Source organism: Anguilla anguilla, chromosome 3 (genome assembly GCF_013347855.1).
Source record: "Anguilla anguilla isolate fAngAng1 chromosome 3, fAngAng1.pri, whole genome shotgun sequence".
Classification (NCBI taxonomy): Eukaryota; Metazoa; Chordata; class Actinopteri; order Anguilliformes; family Anguillidae; genus Anguilla; species Anguilla anguilla.
Window position 1 is genome coordinate 17,348,784 of NC_049203.1, and position 24,441 is coordinate 17,373,224.

The following is a 24,441-nucleotide window of genomic DNA, read 5'->3' on the forward strand; positions in this document are numbered from 1 at the left end:
TGTGTTCCTCCCTGCTGGGTGAAATTATTGTCCATTGACATCACCGCCGGTTTCTCGTTTTTAGGGCAGTTTCTCTGTAACCATGGCATTCACGGCCGCCCTGTGACACGTGTGCTACAACGTGTTACACACAACAATGGTTTCTTTTTCCACAATGTTTAGTGGCAGGCACACTCATATTTTTTGTAATCTCTGGCCTGTATTAATAATCTCTCACAGAGTGCCCGGAAATAGATAGAAAAATTGGTAGTTTGACTGACCGACAGATAGACAGGTGCAGGATTTTCTCTATATTACTTCATTCCATTATGGTTTTATGTTCCATGGGATTGTACTTTATCCATACTGGTTCCCAGCTTATCTTTGCATTCCATCAAAAAGTGTTTCCTGCAGCGCAACACGAAGTGTGTGTAATGCTGAAATGCGAAAAGAACAGAGAAATATGTGTGCTTGAGTTCAGCAGACAGGTCATTTGCAGCCGTTTAAGTTCCGAGGCGTTTGTTCAGTGGCTGTCTCCCCACAACATTCCTGCGAATCCGATCTGTTCTGCCCTGCGCCGTGAAGTGATTTTCCCTGCGTCTGCATGCACTGCTTTCCTGATGGATTTTAATAGCCCTGGTGGGCGGCCGGCTGTGTTCGATAGGGTACTTGACTGCGCATCCATATTTTTTAAGCAAGCTAGAGAAAATGTTGTATTCATAAGTACCAAAAAATTCTCGAAAAATATCCAGATTATGCCATAAAACCGCACTTAAGCATGCTGATTTAAAATCATAGTAATAATAAAAAGCCTGCAGTGTGCTTTTGCTGTAGGGTCTTCATCAGATAGCAGTCGCGTTGCCATATATTGTCTCCGCGTTCCAGTTAAAAGCTCCTGCGCTTCGCCATTTGGCCGACTCTGATGTGCATTTAGGGGGTTCCTCCTGTCGTAATGGGGGGGATTTATGTCTTCATTTCCACAACGATGCCTCAGTCACTCACTGCCTGGTTATGACAGAGAAGGCAGACTGACAGCTCTGGCCCTGCTCCATGCCCTGTTTATCCAATCAGAGGAGACCGCAAGGTCAGGTGTGTCTCGGCCATTAGCTAACTGTCGAGAGGCCTTGTCTGGCCTCTTGAAAGTTAGTTGCATATTGTCAGGGATGTCTTGCCAAGGCCTAGGCAGGGTGGCAGTCTGATATTTCATTCTCCTCACCGATTGGTGATCTCTGTGTCAGGCTGAGTCGGTTGCCCAACTGGCATTGATTCAGGCCTGTCATAAAACCTTGAACTCAGCCCCACCCCACTAACCCCCCCACCACACTCTGATCCCCGCAAGTAATCTCAAGCCAACAAACAGAAACAGTTTTCAGACAGCTCAACATACAAACTATCAGTCTGGAATTGATTTGAATATGAACAAAATTAACCAAACATAAGGTGTTTTCAAGCTGGGTAAAAAATACAGTAAAAAGGTAGCCATTAAGTTGTTCTTTTAACACACAAACAGCAGGCCGCCATGCAAATTTTGATAATCTGCTGAATGTGTACACTGGTCTAGGGATTCTGGACTGCACACTTAAAAGTATGTTTCGGTAACCTGAGAAAAAAAGCACACTCATTATTCATGGATTGCAGCTGTGGCCTTCTTTCTTCAGAACATAAGAGGAAGAGTAGGAAAAAGAACAAGCACAAAAAACATTGAAATTATAAATAACAGGAACGGTATCTGGGGTTTGTTTGGGAACACAACAGCGATTGTGCACAAAAAAAAGGCCTGCCGTGGTTGTTAAACTACATTCGATTCGTCTGAGACTTGACTCGCGGTCATGGAGATTTTTATTAAAAAGATTAAGACTGCTGGCCGGCGTGGAGGCGGGGCCTTGATCGAGTCTCATTTTAATCTTTCAGTGCTGAAGCTGCTAAAGGATGGAGCTGACCCCAATACTCCTGTATCCTCCGGAGGATCTCTGCTGCATCTGGTGAGACTGTGCACGCACGTACTGTATGCTCATTTACATTCTGTTCACTGTTTTTCATTTTGAGTGTGGAGCGGAGCTGCAAGAGCTTAAACATTGCCTTCACCTCGCCCTTGCCTAGACACCGAAGGGGGACACCTGAGTCTGTCCTCATTAACTCGGCAGACAAAGCCTGCCGTTGCTAATGTGAGCTGCGTGAACTTTGCAGAAAAGTTGTAACTCCCTCCTGACTGGTGATTGTGTATTCTATGCATCACTAATGGGGACTGCTTTGCCTGTTAAATAAGCCCTGCCTCTGTACAACTGCACTGGGTCAATGCTGTTGGCTCTGTGACAAACTTATTTAATTTTCACTGCTCCACACTGCTGCTCTAACCACTACTCCACACTGCTGCTCTAACCACTGCTCCACACTGCTGCTCTAACCACTGCTCCACATTGCAGCTCTGACCACTGCTCCACACTGCTGCTCTGACCACTGCTCCACAATGCTGTTCTAAACATTGCTCCACACTGCTACTCTAACCGCTACTCGATAATGCTGTTCTAACCACTGTTCCATACTGCTGCTCTGACCACTACTCCATACTGCTGCTCTGACCACTACTCCAGTCTGTTGCTCTGACCACTACTCCACTCTTCTGCTCTGACCACTACTCCACTCTGCTGCTTTGACCACTGCTCTACACTACTAGCTCACCAACATCTGTTATTCTGTTCTGCTGTTCACTGTTTGCCACTATAGCAGTAAGTGCTACCGTATGCTATGTGTGGAAGTTAGCTGCCTTGCTGCTTAAAGTTATTTCTGCTCATTCTGCTGTTGCTACTAATATTGAAACTGCTGCAGGGGTCTTCTTATTCCATAGCTGTGTCAGCATTGTTCTTGTAGCTCACTAACTCAGAAAATTCCTCAAGGGCCTTTCTTTTAAACAGGTCATGTTATGACTGAGGTTTCACACAAAATGAATGTCGTGAAGTTCATGAAAAATAAATGATAACAAATGATTTGGTGTTCAGCACAAGAAGATTTGCATACATATAAGGTTCAAATAGGAAGTACTTTCTAGTGTTAGTGCTCTTAAAGGCTGTTAAGTTCTTGTTAATAGCTCTCTTTATTTTCTTTTAAATTCTACACTTAATTTGAACATTGTGGTTAATGCACACGATTAAGCCAAGTCAACTAACTATGACCCAGATTAATGGATGGTTATTACCTTGTTTTATGACCTGTTCAGTGCGGTCAGAAATGATCATTGCACATAATATTAATGCAGTGCCATAAACAATGTGCTTTATGCTCTTTAGCTCATGCAAAATACTTTTCGGTGTCAAAGAATGCACATAACACATAAATAATTCCTCCACAAAAATTCCAATTTAATTCAAACAATTTGAATTCATTACAGTGCAATTAGGTTATTCCCCATGCGCACCATATTTAATATTCGAGACACACTCATCTGAAGAGATATGCAGTGTTGAAACGGGATTTTTTTTTTAGCATGAAGAATGCTCGTTGTCGTTCAGATTAATGCAAGAGACAAGTTGTCAGTGAGAACCCCTGATCAGTCACTGCGGCATTTCTACGATAGTGTCCTACATTGGTACTTCTGCAGCATTTCTGCAATGTTCAGACACTGGTGTTACTGCTCCTGCTGCAATTGGTTTGTATGGCTTTAATGGTAGCAGTGTAGCATGCTGGTTAGAGAACGGGGCTCATAACCTAAAGGTTGTGGCTTCTATTCCCAGGTAGGTCATTGCTATTCTGCCCCTGAGGAAGATACTTAACCCTGAATTTTTTCAGTATATCCAGCTGTATAAAGGGAAGGGAAGCTGTATATGCAATACATAAGAGCATCTGCTAAATGCCTAGCTGTATTATAACAGCATGTCCCCAGATTCTGCTATAGTTCCCATTGACACATGTATGTGTTGCATAGCTCCAGTGTTGTCGTGTTGTCGTTGCCGCCAGGGTCCTCGGTAACCTCGTGTGACTCTGCTCTCTCCCGCCTGTAGTGCGCTCGCCATGACAACGCAGTGGCAGCGGAGGTTCTGATTGAGAGGGGGCTGAACGTGAACCTGCAGGACGAGGACCTGTGGACGCCGCTGCACGTGGCGTGCGCGTGCGACAACGCCGACATCGTGCTGCTGCTGCTGCTGGTGAGGTGCCACGCCCCTGTCCCTCCCTTTCCCGCCCTTCCTTTTTAAAAATCCCGGTTTACCCTCGGCTCTTTCCTTAGCCTGAGGGGCTAAAAGAGTACTGGCCACTGCTGTGCTCTTTGCCCAGTTCTCCACTCCTTGTCAGCATGAAATCTTTGTGGAATCGCTGCCATTTCCTCCTAATTCATCTTCAATAGAGTATGAGCAGAGAAGAGATGCACGTGGCTAACCCCAAGTGACAGATTATAGAATATTCTGTGAAATACTTTTACCCAGTTAGATGAAAAGCAAAGTTTCTAATTCTAAGGTAAATATGACAGAAGCAGGGTCCATCGGCAGCTGACAGGAAGTATCAGCCTGATGCCCTCACAAAAAAGAAAAAAAAAAACGTACTCCGCCTTTCGTGAGAAGTGAGAATCTATTTTTTATACCTTTGACATCAAAGACCTTTCATGGGGACTGTGTCCTTTCAACATTTGAGCTGTAGCATCTGGGTGTTGGTCCTGCATCTGGCTGCTGATTGGACCCTTTGTGGCTGCTAGCTCCACCCCTGTTGTCCCCTGGCCCAACCCCCCTGCGTCCACCCTCTCTGAACAGCTGGTGTGTGTACTATCCGTCACAGTGCTGTGTCTGAAGTCCAGCCAGACACGATGAGCCAGCGAGCGTATGTGTGTGTGTGCTTGCATATGTGTGTGTGTGCGTGTGTGTGTGTGTGTGGGGGGGGAGGGTTGGTATGTTCATGCCCACAGGCAGAGGCTGGATGTATCAGATGGTTTCACTGAGCAGTAATATTGATCTTCACAGCATTGCGCATCTCCCTGCAGCAGCCCCTGAGTCTGGTCTGCAGCCAAACACAGTCAGCAATACAGCAGGCATCTGCCAGCTCTCAGCACTGTACACCTCCCTGAAGGAGTGACCCACAAACCCACCTCTAACTCTGCAATACCCTGCTTGCACCTTTCATCTCTAACTCTGTACCACACTGCTGCTTATACTACCTCACTCTCCCCTGACTGGTCTGAATCCTATATTATTTAGCAATATTTATCCTTTTTTATCCGAATCATTGAAATGAAATATTATTTAGGCTGCGTTGTCCTGGAGTGCTTAGTGAGCTCTGTCTAACGTCAGTATTAAATCTGTATTGTTTGCTCGAGGGTACTATCTATGGCCAGATTTGAGCACCATAGTCAGATAAATAAGATCCCTCCAGGCCTCTTGTGTGTTTATATACCCTATTACTGCAGGGAGGTCTTAAATAGCTAGATTACCCCCTAAATACGCACTTATGCTGCTGCAGCTGCTGCTGCTGCTGCTGCTTCTGCCCGCAAACCTCTCTCTGTTTATTGAGAGGCAGCAGTGACAAAACGTTTGCATTTCATGTTCACAGAGAGAGCTCGGAGGCTCGCTTTATGTTTAATGAGGTCACAGTCCTCTAAATCCTGCTTCTTCAACCAAAGGGGCTGCATGGGGAGAAATTTTGGGTGTGGGGAAAGGGGGGTATGAAGGCAAGTTTCCAAAAGGCAGTAAGGAAAAGTATACAGCCTAAAAGGAAGCTCTTTAGTGGCGTGGTAAAATGGCTTCCTCTGAAGCATTGATTTGAAGAGCTTGTGAAAGTGGTTCCTTTACTGAGTTCTGTTTTGAGACCATTATCTTTTCAATTTTCCAATGAAGGACTCTTGTTTATTGCATGGAATCCACAGTAGATGATGAATTGTAATTTCTGACAAGTTACCATCCATCAAATCGACTGAGAATCACTCTCTAAACAGACTTTATTTCCTTGGAAAAGTGCGGCTATATCTAGTCATCTGTGCCAGTTTGCCCCTAGGGTTTAGCAATCAAGATTCAAAATGGGCTGTCAGGATAAGGATGGCATTGACTTCCGTGTCCTTTCTGTTAGCAGTCTGACAGGAAGGCTGGACCTTGTCGTCAGCGACACACATTCCAGGTGCCGTCCTCCCCCCCCCCCCTCACTCCCATGGCCGCTGGAAGGCTCTTGTTCTGGGGGAGGGCGGAGCACAGAGCCAGCCCAGGCTGGTAAAGGGGCTCTGGGCAATGGTGCATTGTTGTGCCTCACCGCTAATGTTCTTATCGCCACGCCACACTTCGCCAGCGGCAGAGCAGCTATCTAGCCTCAGCGCCCCCCTCCTGCTTCTGCCTCCGCTCACAAGCAGGATTAGTGGAGGGGGTCAGATTTTCGGGGTGCGGCTACTGTGTGCACAAAACGCAGACCTGAAATGAAGAAGAAGAAGAAGAAGAAGAAAAAAAGAGAGGAGCCAGCCCTGGATTCAGTTCAATTTTGTCCTTAATTCTGACTCTCAGCAAAATGCTTTTTTTTCCCCCTTCACAAACAATAAAATTCATGAAATAAAAAAAATTGCAATGAAAAGACTAGGCCTTGCATTTATTCATTTCAAGGATCCGGGGTCGGTGAAAGTTAAGGACAAATATCGATTTTTGGTGTTGAATACTGGTCTTGATTTTGTGCTGAGTGCTTCAATATGTCCTCATTTATTTGCTTAGCCAACAACTTTACACACATAGGTGGTTCATACATCTTATTATTCTGATACTATTTGCATGTCAGTTTTGCATGGGAGTAAATCTTATGTCATTCTGGTTTTTCTGACTGCATTGAGATCTTAGGTCTACAGATCAAATAATAGCTGGTAAACCACAGGTCTGTGGCCGATTTAATATTGCAGAGCACATCACCACAAATTGGTGAGGCTGTCTATTGAAGCTCGGGCAATGATGTGATCGAGGATAGAATTTAAATTTCATACTTGCCTGAATTCCCTATTTTACGAATGTAGGCCATCCTTTGGGGACGCGTCGGGGGATTGCTGTGGATGGCGGTTGGATCGATCACACAGTTTCATTTTACTTGGGTACACCATACCATTTTAGACAGTTCCTGTCACAATTGCAGCCTACACGTCATCAATCACCATGTTATAGGCAATGGGGGTCGAGGTCAAAGGTCAGCTATGGCAGTTATTGCCTGATTCTGAGAAGGGCGGGCTCCCATCTATGTGTTGCTGCTTATTACCTGTTGGCAAATGATGATGCAGCGACAGCACTAAAGATAATATATCATTGGCTGTCAGCCATGAAAGGATGTTTGTCATTGGCCAAACACAATACATGTGATACGTGGCTGTGGTGGCTGGCCTGGTGAGTGGGAACCGTGGCGATTGGTCTGGTCTTGAGTTACGTAATGTGGACCTTTGTGGATTTGGTTACTGTCCCTTTGTCATCATTTTTTTTTTTTGTTAAAACGGCATGGAGATAAAATTGGGCTTGAAAAAGGATAAATACATTCATGGCTTTACCTGACCAGGTCTGAGTAATGACTTTGAGGACAGGAAATTTACCCTACCCAGAACCTTCCCGCCCCCCCCAAAAACAAAAAATCTTTCCAGCATGGGGATTATCTGACTGAACTGAAAACATTGGGAGCAAATTCGCAGTACGGATCAGCAACGGCTGGCGGCGTTACCATGACGTTGACACGTGTGGCCCCACTTAGCTTACAGGAAGGTGGGCTTCACCTGATGAAGCAGCACAGCGTGGCACTGTGAAAGCCCTCGGTGAGTCATAGGGCAGTGAATTAATATGGAGGGGAGAGGTGGGGAGGCTCGACCTCCTCTGGTCTCTCTAACGGAGTGACCCCGGAAGACCGAGCAGGAATGCAGAGATGAATGTTTCCCCCCGCTCCCAACGAGCAGACACAAAGCCTCATGAAACCGTTACGTAAATTAATTGAGTTCATTAACCCTCGCCTAACCCTCCGCGGTGATTGACGGCTGTTCCCAAGGAGCTGATGGCGATGGCTAAATCCATTGCTCAAAATGGCGGTTAATAAACCTAGCAGACAAAGGGGTGTGTGATTGGCTCCCCTGCCTGAATGCCGTGAGGAACGGGCCAATCAGGAACCTGAAAATCTACGTGTGAATGGGGGTTAACGGGCGAGGCAGCCTATCCTCACACTCCCCCTCTCCGAGGCTGTGGAGCCGGATCCAGCCGTAAATATCGGTGCGTGTTAGATGTGCTCGTTAAAATTCAATTAGCAGTAAATATTCAATAAGGGACCATTACTTAAAACACACTGTCATCTTTATCTCCGCAGAACCAGGGCGCTCCGTGCCACCGTGCTTTCTTTAATTGTCCTGGGAGTGGCAGGGGTTTTAAAGGGACAAATTTCAATTTAACAATTTAATAACACAGAAAGGGTTAGTTTTACACACAGAGAGGGGAGACAAATATTTATGTGCTGACTTTTAAAATGAACAGTGTTTCACTGTCAGACTATATTTTATATTAGTGTCTGCTGAAGTGCAGATGCACAGGATTTAGTGTACAGCGAAACCAGGGTCTGTATATATCACTGAATCAGTACGAGTGAGCACAGTCCTTGCTGTCTGCTTTTACCAGTGCAGTGAATCAGTGTGAGAACCATGTTAATAACAGTGCATTGAAAATCTTTGGTTATCCCAAGTACATGCACACACATGAGCTTTGTAAGACTGGCCACTGAACATTCATCTTGTCTCTGAAGACGGATGTCCCACTCCCCCGGCTCTCCAGTAGTACTTAATTCTCTATTGTCTGTTAATGCATTTCATCAGGACCAAGGCTGAGAGGAAAGAGCTGGAAAACTGTGATAATTGGAGCTTATTTATTATTGATCCTCCTGATAAACGAGCTGAAGTTCACTCACCTCATTCTTTTTTCCCGCCTCTTTGTTTTTTTTCCCCCCCTTATAATTCGGGTGGAAGGCCGGGGCCAACGTGCTGCTCCAGGACGTCAATGGGAATATCCCGCTAGATTACGCCACAGAGGGCACGGAGACCAGCTGCATCCTTCTCACACACCTGGAGGAAAACGGTAAGCATCTCGGACCTGTGCCCTCCAAAATGTTTGGGACAAAGACGCAAGCAGTCATTGCGTGCAAAGGATATGCGACAAAGTGCTGAACATAACCACTTTCATTTACATAACATTAATATGGCCGGAACACAATGGTGCATTGAAATGGGGCGATTATGTATAAAAAGTGCTGTTATTTCTCCGTGGACATACCAAAATGTATAAATATACCCTTCAATGAAATTCGAGAATCTGCACTTACAAATGCATTGGTGATAAATGAAAAATGGGTAAATGAGGGACAGAAAGGTGATGTGCCTAATCCCATAATTAAGCAAGCTTTAATTAAAAATGAATTAAAATGTCTTGCAAGACAAGTCATGCTAATTTAGCGTGATTTACTGTATATCTCTGTAATCTTTTGCTGCTTCATGGACACATTGTAGATGCATACATCCAGGTCTAGATCACTCTAGAGAGGACGGCTCCTCAGAGTCCCCCCTGTCAAACTCTCTCAAACCCGGTGTCGCCATCACAAACAAATTACCGTGCCTTACTGGTGATGGGGGGAGCGGAGAATTATATCGCTAATGTTCTTGTTGCAGATGTGCTGAGCTGCACAGAAGGAAGATGGCGGTTTGATACAGTTAAGAAGTTATTTGCCTGGCGGGTGACCTTATCAAGGGTGCGCTGAGTGCCTGTGAGGTCATGTATTTCTGTAAAGTCATTTGGCTGGTGCTGGAGGTTCAGTGGTGAATCTGGGCCTCTTGTATCCAAGGTTATATATTCAATTCCCTATTGATGCACTTGCACAAGGAATTTAACCTAAGTTGCTTATTTAAATCTCTCTATAGTGCATTTCTTCACCCGATTCACAACCCATCTAGCACAAAATGTAATTTTTTAACTCCCAACCAAATTATCCGTTAGCTTAACTTTGATTTTAAAAAGTGTTTTGGTCACCCACATGCAAAACATGGATACCTCCACAACCAAACTTGAATGTTGTCGTTTGGGGATGTGCTACAAAGTTTTTATTCACGGTAGGAGAGTGACCGAGTATCAATAGCACTGAGGTCTGTGGTGGCTATGGTGCAGCTACGAGTGATTTATCTGGTGGCTGCAGAGCGCTTTTGTGGAAAGGACATTGACTGTAATGAAATATGCAGAGAATAACCCCCTTTAGTCTGGAGCCCCGGGGGGACTTGCCAGACTTGCTACAGATAGCGATCCAGTCAGGTGACTGGTTGATGCGTAGAGTCCCCTATCCCATCAGCCCCTGCACACACGGGAACAGCGTGATGGATAAAAGGCGCTCGCGTTTGACAGCTGTCTCACCACTGTCAGAGCCCAACTGCCCTCCACCAGCCAAAGCAGTCCCCAGTGCCCCACCCCCTTGCTGCTGTCACCCCGGTAACCAAACTCTAAAAGGAGACTGCCTCTACACTTTACTAAAGAGCCATCCATCTAGCGGGAGTGACAGCTTCTTTTCAAAATCTCTACCTCCCAGGCAGTAGAGAAGAGCAGAGGATCCTTTTGTGTGGGAAGGTTGTCTCGTCTAAAATTCTTAATTTCAAAACTTAATTACATGCTCTGATTGGCTGCCAGGGTTAATTGTCTGTTACATTCTTGTCCACATTTTGGAATTGCTCATGCCAGTTGAGTCAGTGCTGTGGCACCAGCATCCACGCATGACTCCCTGCAGTTTCGGCTCCTCTGACATAGTTACCTTCCCACAGCATTGCTCTTTAGAGGTGGTATGTCTCTCACAGACAGCTGTTAGCTGGTAGGCGGCTACTGCACAAAAGGGGTACCATTGGGGAGAAGGTTTAGGAGAAGCTAATGCACTGGTAACAGCTGAGGAACCCTGGCCAATTAAAGCCCACTGTACCCCTGGCAGGACAAAGCCAATGTGGCCTTCTGCTGGTGATTTCCAGACTGGGAGCTACCATGTCTGGCTATGGGGTTCAGCATGTTGCAAAAACCACTTGGATTTTTTTGGGGTAAATTGGAGCAGGATTATAGCCAATCATAAAACTTCATATTGCATGCTAGCTCTCTCGCTGTAGAGTGTGTGTGTGTGTGTGTGTGTGTGTGAAGAGAGAGAGAGAGAGAGAGAGAGAGAGAGAGAGAGAGGAAGCGAAAGAATCAATGGACGAAGGTGGAAAACGGAGACAATCACTGTCAGTTTTACACTGTTGCAAAGCATCAACATTTATGGGTTTAGGGGAAGGAAAATACATCAATACAGCACCATGTGTTTAGCCAAAGTGTGGGGACCGCAAGGTGGTGTGACTCACAGCGGCATCGCCGTAGTGACAAATAAAGGTTCTTAATTGGATGGACAGGTTGACATCTTTATTGAACTGGAGATGCAGACATCGACCCCGGTTTTATTGCCACTCACAGTTCCTGTATTCCCCAAAGAAGGCTCTCAGTTTAACATAAATGAGATTGAAAAAACAGCACACACTTGTTAGTGTGTATCAGTTTATATTGCAAATATGCACCTTTCATAGAATCAAGCTTTTTGTATCCATGTTTTTATAGGTCACCTCTGAAGCTTTAAACATCATATAATTGCCCCAGGAGGATTCCAGGATATAAAAATCAGAAAACCTTTGAGACTGTGACTTTTACGGCACAGGGAAGAATGGCTAGGCTTCCCCATCTTTACAGAGCCTGGCACACTTGCACAAGCATCACCCGCAGAGAGCACAGATACTTGTTTTGGCCTAATTGTGGCTCTTTGTGTGTCAGATGCACCCAGCATGTAGAGAGGAGATCAGAAAGTCAGAACTGGGTCAGAACTCACCTGGGTAATTGCGGAGGCTGACGCCCTTGGTTCTGTAACCCCCCAGATATGAACATAAGGAGGTTTGATGATAACGGCAGTGCTACTTTGCCTGCTGCCTAGAGTGAGACTAGAACATGACCACACCAAGGGTATTTGCTTCTAGGGCATGACCTGGGAAGCTATTCCATGCATTCTGAACTGTCTGTAGGAAAAGAAAATACTTACACTAACATCAGTGCAAAGCATACCATGAACTAGTGTTGGCAGAGTGAGGTTTCATGATCCACATTTTGGGTGGAGCTACGCTCAGTTATAAATCGCTGACTTGTTTGAACCAATAAAAAGGGTTTTCTCTGCAGAGCAAAATACAATAATGGGCTCACATCAGTTAGTCACTGATATCATAAAGTAGCTCTGGTCATTTTTGATGTCATGAAACCCCAGAGTTCACTGGAACATCTGTTCTTTATAATGTGATATCTCTCTAACTCAGTGTAGATTTTGTGTTGAGGGGTCTTCAGATGCACAGATTAATTTTCTTTCTGTGTCCTTTTCACCTTTGGATTTGTTTGTAATATCATTGGGCTGCTTGTGTGAGCCCATGATGTCAGTTACCACAGTAAATGCTGTTCTATTCTAAAACCATGACTGGCTTGGGCTTACTAGAATTGTTATATCCCATGAAATGACTGTGTTTAGAGTTTACAGGGGAGAGCTTTCCCTCTGCATGTAATGGTTACTTGTTAGTGGAAGGAATGGCATCTCCACAAAGAAAATGTGAAGTGTGACTGTGAAATAAAATTTGTTTCGGGTGTTTCTCGCAGTCAGAAAAACAAGACGAAAGTGTTAGATCTCATTTGCACCTGTCTGTTAGCACGAGACATCTTTTATGAATTTGTGAGTGCTTTGATTGGGTCAGGTGAACAAAACCCACAAAGAAATAACAGAAACTGTTTTGTGGGAAAAGGGAAATTAATTAATTAATTAATTAATTCAACAGAGAAATGTTCAGCTTTATGACTACATAGTTGTACATAAAAGCAGTTCCCCCAAGGTGTCAAGGCTTTATTTCTCATTCGAATCCAAATCTGCATAACATAGCACTTCAAATCGACTTCAGTGTATAACAAAAATATGTCTTTCTGTATAATTGTCAGTGAATAACATGAATTCTCATCTCTGTTAGCATTTCCATGTGTGCTGAATTTTGTTGGTTTCGAGCCAAGGGGCACATTTTAATTGGGGCTCTGATGTCCAAGGGTTAGAGCACCATCGTGTTAAGGAGCATGCTTTCTCGCGAGAGGTGACGTGTCCCCCTGACTTGTGCAGGTGTGGACGTGGTCTCCATGCACCTTATGAAGACGCAGCGGGCGATGACCATGCTGTCGGACGTCCAGCAACTGGTGGCAGCTGGGGGGAGCGTCAACCAACACAACGAGGAAGGGGTCACTCTGGTGAGTGTACATCAGCACAACGAGGAAGGGGTCACTCTGGTGAGTGTACATCAGCACAACGAAGAAGGGGTCACTCTGGTGAGTGTACATCAGCACAATGAGGAAGGGGTCACTCTGGTGAGTGTAAACCAACACAATGAGGAAGGGGTGACTCTGGTGAGTGTACATCAGCACAATGAGGAAGGGGTCACTCTGGTGAGCGTAAACCAACACAACAAGGAAGGGGTGACTCTGGTGAGTGTACATCAGCACAATGAGGAAGAGGTCACTCTAGTGAGTGTACATCAGCACAATGAGGAAGGGGTCACTCTGGTGAGCGTAAACCAACACAACGAGGAAGGGGTGACTCTGGTGAGTGTACATCAGCACAACGAGGAAGGGGTGACTCTGGTGAGTGTACATCAGCACAACGAGGAAGGGGTCACTCTGGTGTGTGTAAACCAGCACGAGGAAGAAGTCTCTTTGGTGTGGGTACACACCATGAGGAAGGGGGTCGCTAATGAGCGCACCCTTGTTTCTGTCCCGTCATGGGGGCATTCTCATGAGGTGACACAAGCCCTTGCGCTCGCTCACATACACTGTAATCCTCGCCGGCGGTCTCGGGTTGCCACGTCAACGCTCCCTCCGTGCAATCTGACAGACATAGAGAGGATAAACCTAAAGTGTCCTCTATTCTCAAGAGACGTCTCTTTTACAGACCCGATTTTAGCCGTCGCTCCAGAAATCCTTACAGATCTTCCATGAGACAGAGAATCAGACTGCTCTCTCTCTCTCATGTTATATTACTTGTCTTTCATCATTTCTCTTTTTTCTATGTCTCTTCCTTACTTTTTCTTTTTGTCACTCCGTACTCTCTCCCTCTTGCTGTCTCTTTTTAATTACAACAGTTCTTTCCATGACTTTGTCCCAATTACTTTTTTTTTTTTAAATGTACATTCTATTCTCTGTAACCATTACATTTTAGTATGTCACTGAATAAGGACTCATTCGTTCTCAGTCAGAGAAACAAGAGCAACAATAGAGCAGCAATGTTTAATAATAAGACCCTCTTGTAGTTTGGGCTCTAATCTGGACTCTGCCCTCTCTATCCTGACCACAGCTGCACATGGCCTGTGCCAGTGGCTACAAGGAGGTAGTGTCCCTGCTGCTGGAGAACGGAGCAGATCCACAGGTGGCTGACAACAACTACTGGACCCCTCTGCACCTGGCTGCTAAATACGCACAGGTAACCCTGTCCTATACACTTTATTACTAATAAATCCACCCTCATATGCCACAAACATATATTCTTATTTACCTCAAACAGGGTTACTCTGTCCCCTGTATCACAGACAGGGCTTATCTGCACTCATATCTGCACTCGTCGGTAAGAAACTGATCTTGTGACCTAAAGATTGCAGGTTTGATTCCCGGGTAGGACACTGCCGTTGTACCCTTGGGCAAGGTACTTAACCTGCATTGTTGCAGTACAGTATATATCCAACTATGTAATGCAATGTAAAATGCTAAAATCTAAAATGTTGTGTAAGTCGTTCTGGATAAGAGCGTCTGCTTAATGCCTGTAATGTAATGTAACATACCATTGACTGATAGTCCCTTCTCCATGTACTGGCAGGTCACCCGACCCATATATCATGTGCTCTATATGTAACTACTACACAACTCAGTTATCTAGATTATCAGGTAGGAAATCACACTTATGCTCCTCACGTCTAACTCAGTTAGAGGTAGTCCACACCACACCTTCTCCCATCCCACCCGCCAATGCTAATTTAATTTCATTTTCCCAATAACAGGCCGCCCCATTCTCTACACACCAAAAAGAAAAATCTGTGACAGAACGGAAGTCTTAAATCACGCGATAACGGGCGCCGCTTGCGTCCGATTGATCAGGACCGCTGCGAGCCGGGTGCTCTGTGGCGTACGCGTTCATTCCCGTTTGAAATTAAACGTGTGATCGTGGTCCTAACGGAGGGAGATTGATTTTCACAGAGGAGGCGGGAATCGTTCGGCGTAAAATCCCGCTGACGCGCTCAAATATTTGATTGCGTTCCCGAGTCGCTTGGGCTAATGCTGACATCGGAAATTTGTTCACTTCTGAGATCATTTTTTACCGCAATATTCCTGTTGGCTGGGGCTGGTTATTATTGCTGTTGTATATTTAAGATCCACACTCTCTTCCCCACAAATCCCGCATTGTTACATTAATGGCTCTCTTCAGCATTAAACACAGCGGAGGCAGTATTCCTTCAGCAGTTAGAGGCAAATTTACAACTGTTCGGCCCTCACACGTTCCTCTTTACGGCCTCTGCTTTATGACCAGTGATCAAAATAATACACATATTTTCACAAGAAAATCATTGCGTTACATCCAACCCCCCCACACACACACACGCACACACCTCCCCACACTGAGTCCCTATCTTTTTTTTCTTCAGTTAGTAATGGGCCCCATCATTCAATAGTGATGGAGAAGAAAAACATCGCTGGGGTCTTTAAGATCAGGGAGATTGGATCATGAGTCGTCTGGCATTGCATTGAGAAGTACAAATGGAATGGTGCATCACCTCAGTGCTGGTTTCCGCAAGGGCTTGGGGGGGGGGGGGCAGCGTGGACGGATGGGGGGGTGGGAGGGCTGCTATCCCTCTCTCTGAAGGACGTGTGTTTGCCCGGATTTGCCCGGCTGTACAATGAATGAGATGTCAGTGAGTTATGATTTTAAAAATTGACAGTGATGGGTGGGGAGGGGGGAGGGGGTTGCGGAGGTGATTTGGGCCAGAAAACAGGGGAAGGTCTTTTTCTTTCACGGTCATCCCGAACCAAAATTAATTTGCTCTGTCCTGGAGAAGAGTCAACCCCTGATGTGGTTCCCCTCACAGACCAACATCACTAAAGACTCAGCTGTAGACTCTGCAGTATGTTTTATGGGGATAGTGGGAAGTACTCTCAGCAGTAAATTAAGGGAAATAACTTATATGTAGAGTAATTGAAAACCTCTTCATCTAATTATATGTGCAAGAGACGTGTATTAGAGGGTAGTGATAATCAACTGTCTAGCATGAGTCAGTGTGAGTCAAAGACATGTGGTAGGCTGTGGTATTAGGAATTTTGTGGCATTTATTGAATATGTTAATGTTCACATTGATAAGTATTTAGCATAGTGGTACCTAGATTACCTTGAAGCCTGAGACAGACATTGCAAGGTGGCTGTGACATCATATTCACCTGGCACCAATCACTCTAGCCTGCTGAGTGTTTCCTGTTGCTCCAGATTGACCCCAGTGAGCATGCCCAGTTCATTTCACTGTTGAAAAAGATCAGTTTTCCATCCTCCCAGTGGTACTTGCGGCACTAGGACGGAGCTGGCACGGGCACCGGGAGTAGCTTTTCCCAGGGCTTAGGGCCAAAGCTCGGAGACGACTGATATGGCAGTGTGAAACAGGAGATCGCCTGCTGAGAAGCCCTCAGAACTGCAGCCAAATGCTGGCCCAGACCGGAACACTTCCATAGTCTCGGATCACGTGACCGGGGAATTCAGTCTCACTACTCTGTGTTTTAAAGACACACAATGGCCACACTGTAGAGTCTGTGGAATTTCTGTTGTATTTTTGTTATTGAATGAGAAGGGGCTGTTTGTTTATATTCAGATTTTTTACAGTAGTTGGGATGCATGGGAGCGAAAGGAGGGGGTGGTTGTTGAACAGAATTATAGCCACAGTGCTTAGTCACAGCAGAAAGGCCTCTAATATGAGACTGATTAAATGAGGATGCAGTGACCTGAGCTGGCACAGAGATGTAGGTGCTGGGTATCTGTGATTGGAGGAACAACAGGAGTTTAATTGTGATTATTTTGTTGTTTTCTCATCTACCCCCCCCCCCCCCCCCCCCCCAACAGACCAACATTGTGGGACAGTTGCTGAGGCGACGTGCAAACCCCACCCTTCTCAACTGCAACGAGGACAAACCCTCAGGTAAGGAGAGAAAGAGAGAGGGACAGAGAAAAGGCGAGAGAGAGGAAGATAAGAGAAAGAGTGAGAGAGGGAGTGAAGAAGAGATTGATAAACACGTGTGTTTCTGTACTTGACCTTTAATGTCATGGAGAAAAGTCTTTCCAACGTTCTGGCCAAACAGTTCTGTCATTGAGTCTGAACTCTGTGATATCAGATATCCACTCTGATAAAGTGGAAACAGACACTGTAAGATTAACCTGAATTAAAGAATAGCAATAATAAGAACAATAAAACACGAATGTGTATTACCCACTGGGCTGCATACGCATGTGTGATCAAGCTGAGCCTCCCTAGAGGACATACTCATCCGTTGGCGAAGCTTGTAATCAGCACCTGTCGCTTAATGGAGTCGATCACTCATTTGGATGGGGTGAAAATATTTCAAGTGCATACTCTTGTGGCACCCACGGGATGTTATCATTTAATTGAATTTTGTGTGAAATGTATAAGGTTGGCTATTGATTTTAGTGTTTTTATTCATATACTGTATTTGAAACTGTAGAAAGAAACAAAGCACATGATAGTTCTACTAGTCATCCAGTATCCTTTTTTCATATTACGTATAGCTGGATGATTCCATATAGGTGCTGTAGCTCCCTTTTGGTGATCTTATAGATAATGGCCCATGCATGACTCATGGACTGCTTCTCACTGATATTTATAAACCTAGGCCCTAATGGATAGTTACCCAATGATAATCTTCATAACGTTATCCTTACTTATTGCTTGGCCCTTACAGATATTTCCCTGTGGGCGGTTCTTTATGCAAAGCTTCTTATGACTAGTCTTTTATAGATGGCTCTTCATAGGTGATGATTCATCAGGAGACTTCAAAGCTCTACAAATCAGTGAGGCAGAACATCATCGGTGTGATAATACCATTGGCCACGGAGCACAGTGTCAGCTTCCAGAGCAGATTAAAGGATGCAAAACTATCATTCCGATGGCGCAAAATTCAGTTTGAATTGATTAGTAATGCCAAAATTTTTGTAGAAAGTTCAAGTTCATCAAATTACAGGAATCTTCTTTTCAAATTACCTCAAAGATAAAGAGAGTAAAGTAAAGAGGAGAGATGTTACTGTGAGTCACAGTTATGTGTCGTAGGTATTGGAAGAGATTGTCTCAGTTAGTTTGTCTTGGAAAAAAAAAAGCACTCTACTTGTTTCAAAGTTTTTACAAAATCCTTTATTAATTCTACATATCCACTGAGGAGATGTTTAAACACGCCTCACAAAAAGATAATTATGTGCTCATCCTCCCACTGCTGGGAACAATACTTTTAGCTTGAGCAATGTATTATTTTACTTAGACATGTGGAATTTATCATTCTCATTCGCACAGTCTCATAATTACATATCAGGTTATTGTTTGCTGTTGGTATTATTGGAAATAATAGTGCATCGCGAATGCTTATGAATTCTGAGTGTTCTGAACAATCCAGATGTTGAGCTGTAATTCACAACACTGAGCTAACACTGTGGATGCTAAAATGCTAAATATATCTCCTGTGAATTACCAACCTTTTTGCCTTGCGGTCTCACAATCTCTATCATCGCGAGGAGAGAACAGAGGCGCAGCTTTTGATCTTCTTACCAAGTCCGTACCCCCCACCCCCGCCCCGTGCGTTTGGGTCTCAATAATGGCATTCACACTGCAGCGTAATCGCCTTCTGCCCGCACCTCCGTGCTAATCAATAACCCATTCTCACCGCGGGATTAGCTCAAGGATGTCTGGAGCAGTTAGATGAGGGAAGTCCAGTCCTTTCCTCCCCGCTATCCATCTTCTGGGCCTGTGGGATTCTGGGATATAGGGAGTCCCGGTTAAGCCTCAAGGCTTCAGGCAGGGTACAAAAAAAAAGAGAAGTTCCGTAAACGTGCTACTAACATTGCGTAACGCTAACAGACGTCGCTGCCACCGAGCTGATGGCCGAGCTCCTTCGGAAGGCGGAGGAGAGCTGGGAGCAGTGGCTGAGGGAGCCGTCGAACCCGCTGCCAGCATCGGACGAGCAGTTTGAGGAGGCCACCCACGACGCGGCCACGCCCACCAGGAAACTGTACGCACCTTCTCCCGTGACCTTGTGTAGATTCTCATTCCAGGCCAGAATGACAGACATTGCAATGCATTATTACAATTACTGCAGTTCGATTATCATTGTTATAATATACAGTATGCCAGGATTGTTTTGTTTTTTTGGGGGGATCAAAATTTTTGTTTTCACTAATGAAACATTAACAAACACAATTTGTAAATATTGGCAGCACAAGAGAAAAATATTAAAATGCAGATTGCACACTCACAACAAAGCTATCACTTTCACAGTAATAAAGCAGACGATGTTATCATCTACACACATCCTTTCTTAGTGAAAGTTTGAAATGAAAAGGCTGTGTTAGTTAAGGACACCATTCAGCTCTGTTTTATCTTAATTTTATTATTTTTATTGCATGACCAGACCTAGTTACAGAGTCGTGATCATGTATCAAACCCCTTCCTGACTGAGCCCTGATTCCCCCTTTTCCCTAAGCAGCCCCCTCACCCTCCCTATCTCCAAGAGGGACAGTCTCCTTGAAAAGGACGTCATGTTCAGGGACGCACCCAGCGGGCTGACCCAACAGCCATCCCAGGACAATGGTGCCGACGGTCCCTTCAGCTCCAGCACCAGCAAGCTGGAACAGGCAAGTCCTTACGGTGTCCATCAGTCTGTCTGTCTGTCTTCACACTTACATTTTCATTGACAAGTTACATAAATGCATGCAAACGGTATAGTCATCAAAAGTCATTAGGGTCACAGCCGATAGTAACCATTGTCTGTCTGTCTGTCTAGCTGAATGCATTATTATGTCATTAATAAATGCCTTGTTACAAAGCCAATTCTTGTTAACTCTTCACAATGGAGCAGGACAGACACAGTACTATGGGCAGGCATAAAGTCAACAGTCAATGTCCCCCTAACCTGTGATCGGTTGGTATGCAACCTCCAAGTCATTGATTGGCAAAGACAATATATGATTATAAAAAAAATATTTTTAAAACTTAATTTGCAACTGTTTGGGCTTCACGGTGGTGCAGTGGGGAGCACTGTCGCCTCACAGCAAGAAGTACTGAATGCAGCCGGGGCCTTTCTGTATGGAGTTTGCATGTTCTCCCGGTGTCCGTGTTGGTTTCCTCCGGGTACTCTGATTTCCTCTTACAGTCCAAAGACATGCTGGTAGGCTAATTGGAGTCTCTAAATTGCCCATAGGTATGAGTGTGTGAATGAATGGTGTGTGTGCCCTGCGATGGATTGTCGGCCTGTCCAGGGTGTATTCCTGCCTCTCGCCCAATGCACGCTGGGATAGGCTTCAGCACCTCCCGCGACCCTGCCCAGGATAAGTGGGTATAGATAATGGATGGATGGATGGATGGATGGAATTTGTATCTGCCCCCTCCCCAAAGACCACGCCCTGGTGTCGGGTCTGGAGCAGGAACCGTACCTCGACCACGGCACCCCTGATTTCATTCAAACGGAGCGCCTGTTGTAGTCTGTATTTCCGGTCACTTGTCTCCCCAGTACTGTCTCTGTGTCTGTGTTCCCTGAGCTGCTTCACTCCCCTGTACTTGTGTGATTTCACTATTCGGGTGGTTCCGGGTTTTCGTGGTTTCCCCCCTTCTTTCCAGTCTCGCTTTACTTCCTGCTTATTTCTAGTTTTACTAATTTCTACTAATCCCTACTAACTTATAGATTGTAAAGTACTAACCTCACTAATATACTAACATGTGAATATTACTAATGGACTAACACACACTAGTTTTGGGTTTTTGATAGTTTAGATCACTATACTAATACATTAACCAGTCTCCCCTTTTCCATGCTGCGCTGTAGCTCCGCCCCTTTTCTTTCTAGCCTGCTCTAACGCTGAGTTCTGCAATTGCCTGCACCTGTCTCTTGCTCTAACTGCACCTCTCTCTCTCTGCACGTGTTTACCTGCTTCACCCAGGCCGTCTATTATCATTGTTGTCTATGTGATTCCAGTCCGCGTTTTGTCAGTCCCCTGTCATTGAATTAGTTTTCCTAATGTTCTTCACCTGGATGTTGTTTGTTACTCCTCCCTCACTCACTTAACCCCTCCTTGATTGTTACCTTCCCCAGTGTATAAATGTCAGTCTTTTCCACCAGCTCAGAGTCAGAATGTTGATCGTATTCATTGTGCCGATTATTTGTAAGCCTTTGTCTATCGAGATTCCTGCGACACCCCTTTGCCCGACTTCGAGTTTGCCTGCCCCTTTTGGTTTTGTTTGCTTCTGGTTCGACCTTCGCTTTGCCTTGACTTCTCTTTTGCCTGTCCCTTTGTACCTTCGCCATTCTGATCTCCTGGTTTTTGACTTTTTGCCTGTCTTCACTATTCTTTTGGAAACTCGATTCGGCACCGTCCTCTCTCTGATTACCTGGCTTCGAACCTCGGACTGATTAAAGACAACGTTTTTTTGGATTTCCCTGGTCTGCGTGTGGGTCCTTACTCAGAACATATCAGCGCCCAGGTGAACGAAGAGCCGATGAACCGTGACCAACAAGGCAGATGCGAGGACAACCCGCCGGGGGGCTCGATCGAATGGAAACGCGGCAGATTGGATCATGCTTTCGCCACCGCGGGCGCCCGCGTCTCTCTGATATGACAGCGTTATGATTGCTTTTCGATCCTCGGGCCGCACCCGGACGCATCTCGCGGTGGAATTACACGGACAGAAGCGCCGCTGACGTCCGCGAGAGAACGGCGGTTTTTTCATCCCGTGGGGAAAAAAAAAAAATGTTTAATTTGATTGTCAATAAAGCGGTTTGATAACTCACGCCTCCAGAGAGAACGGGAAGTGAATTTGGGATGGCTTACAATGACTGGGTCGGGAGATTTCCTGGGTCTTTTTATTTATTTATCTCATGGAGATAATCCTGTTTTGCCCTTCAAGTATGTGTTTTTCCGTAAAATTCTTTTTCCACACATGTAAGCGTGGATAAAGTTTATGTTCAGGCATATTTAACCACTATGTTGAAAGGTTCATGGCTCTTGCTATAGATATACCTCCTAATGAATGGTTGCATTTTCCTATTTTCCCTGCCTTGTTGATCCATTTCATAGGTGTTATGTTTTGGGAAGGATATTACGTGCTCTCAGAGTCAAACCTGTAGACTGCATTTAAACTGTATCTACAGTATCTCACACTAGTGGCTTGAAACACTGAGGTATAATAGGCCATCTGTGAAATCGAGGAGCAGTGGATTCTGGGAGGTGAGCGACGGGGTGGGGAGGGGCGGTTGTTGGGGGTGATTTAGAGGCACGAAGGCTGATTTTTCGGCTTGATAAAGGCTCGGCTCGGTCGGAGGCTATCTCTGGACCCCTCATATGAATGATCCGTCTGCGCTATCTCCCACTGCATGTGCAAAATCCCTGCCGACCGGCATAAATCTCACTGAGGGCCTGGCCCCATCACTTAGCCTGCAGAGACGCTCACCTCATACCCTGTGATACTTAGAACTGATAAGGGAGATTGAAGGGAAGGCAAAATAAACTCTCTGCCCCAGATATTTTATCTCCAGAGGGAAAGCGGCTCGAAAGACTTCGTCTCCAGGAAGCAGTGTAGACCTCCGGATGTTGCTGTGGAAAAATAACACAAGCAACAACTTTTACCATGATCTTTGAGTGGAAATAAATCCAAGCTGACACTTACAGTAACTGCTGTTCTTCCACATTTCTTCTGGAGATGTAACTGTGAATTTCCTTTTATTGAATCATGTGATACACAACTCAGAGAGTGGATAATATGTATGAGTTTAAATCTGTCAACATGTAGATTAGTTGACTGGCTGAAGCTTGAGAACTCCAATAAGTTGTGAAACAGGACATTTCATTTCTGCATTTGGCAAACTTAAATTGCCTTCGTGGACAAGTCAGACCAGTTTGATTTACTTCCAGAATGCCGCTGGGATCAGTGGTTTTGAAGATGTTGGTTTACCTGGAAAATCAAATATTTGCCTTTCCTGGAGTTTCCTCAGAGGAGCCAGAAAAGGAAACGTTACAGAGGTGTGGAGGTGTGGCCTGTTGAAGTGGCTGAGCTCACAGATCCACTTGGCTCTGTGATTTCCCTGCGGGGAAGAGTTCTCTGGGTTGATTACCTGTCCCTTGCTCTGGAGACGTGCTGACCTCAGCGCCTCTGCGTTTCAGGTGAAGCTCATGCCTCCGGCGCCGAACGATGACCTGGCCTCTCTCAGCGAGCTGACGGACAGCAGCCTGCTCTACGAGATGCAGAAACGGTTCGGAAATGACCAGATCTACGTAAGTCTCAGTATTAAAGGAAGCGTTTTTGGGAAGGGTTATCGATGACCAGATCTTGCAAGTGCGTATAGTTACATTACATTAAATTACTGCCATTTTTACACAGTATACAGTTATATAAGTGGGCATATATGAAGGCAATTCAGGTTAAGTACCTTGCTCAAGAGCACAACGGCAGTGTCCTACCTGAGAATAGACTCTGCAACCTTTTGGTTACAAGAACGGTTCCTTACCCATTGTGTACCACTTGACATGTATCATAATTATTATTTAGCTTGAATGCAAAGGTCAAAACGAGCCCAAAGCTTTCTCGTGGAGTGATGTATTGATTCTGACTGCTGTCCCCTACAAGAACAGAAGCACATGGACACTTCCTTGTCTTTGTTGTCCTGTCCTGCCACAAGACTGCGGGCACAAACAGCTGTCTCTGGCTGTGTGTGTGTGTGTGTGTGTGTTTGTGTGTGTGCACGTGTGTGTGTGTGTGTGTATGTGTGTGCCTTTCTCCTCCAGGACTTTCTCTGCCACTGGTCTGTGTGTTTCAGCGGCGCATTGTAAATAAGAAAGCAGTCCCATCACAGCAGAATCAATCCTTGCCTGCAGAAAGTAATAAATCCATGACCACCATTGTGTACCCTCTCCTCCCCAACTTCAATTATTTTTTTCCTCCGTGGCCCTCTGCTAAACTCTGATTTAACAGCTCCACTTGCAGCCTACTTTGTGCTTTTTGGACCATAATCAATGTGTAATGACCGTTCTCTGCGTGATTGCTCGGAATAAAGCGGACCCATTTACTTAGGCCAGTGAGCGTCTAATCCTTGCATCTCTGTGGTACTGTGTTGCAGTGTTACAGTAGTCATTCTAGGCCAGGGCAGCTTGCCCTCC

The 24,441-nt window shown here is 45.2% G+C and overlaps 1 protein-coding gene across 6 annotated transcripts in view; it reads left to right on the top strand.

Annotated features, from left to right (window-relative positions):
- myo16 (myosin XVI) overlaps nucleotides 1-24,441 on the top strand; it is a 133,617-nt gene that overhangs the window by 38,355 nt on the left and 70,821 nt on the right. For 5 of the 6 annotated variants that reach the window (XM_035410344.1, XM_035410345.1, XM_035410342.1 and 2 more), the window contains exons 3-11: nucleotides 1,891-1,961; nucleotides 3,975-4,118; nucleotides 8,903-9,011; nucleotides 13,120-13,244; nucleotides 14,344-14,469; nucleotides 17,140-17,215; nucleotides 19,157-19,307; nucleotides 19,782-19,929; nucleotides 23,449-23,559. In XM_035410344.1, coding sequence (XP_035266235.1) covers nucleotides 1,891-1,961; nucleotides 3,975-4,118; nucleotides 8,903-9,011; nucleotides 13,120-13,244; nucleotides 14,344-14,469; nucleotides 17,140-17,215; nucleotides 19,157-19,307; nucleotides 19,782-19,929; nucleotides 23,449-23,559 — 1,061 coding nt within the window. Of the gene's footprint in view, nucleotides 1-1,890; nucleotides 1,962-3,974; nucleotides 4,119-8,902; nucleotides 9,012-13,119; nucleotides 13,245-13,657; nucleotides 13,674-14,343; nucleotides 14,470-17,139; nucleotides 17,216-19,156; nucleotides 19,308-19,781; nucleotides 19,930-23,448; nucleotides 23,560-24,441 lie in introns of those variants that run through there. The other variant, XM_035410347.1, reaches the window with a different exon arrangement.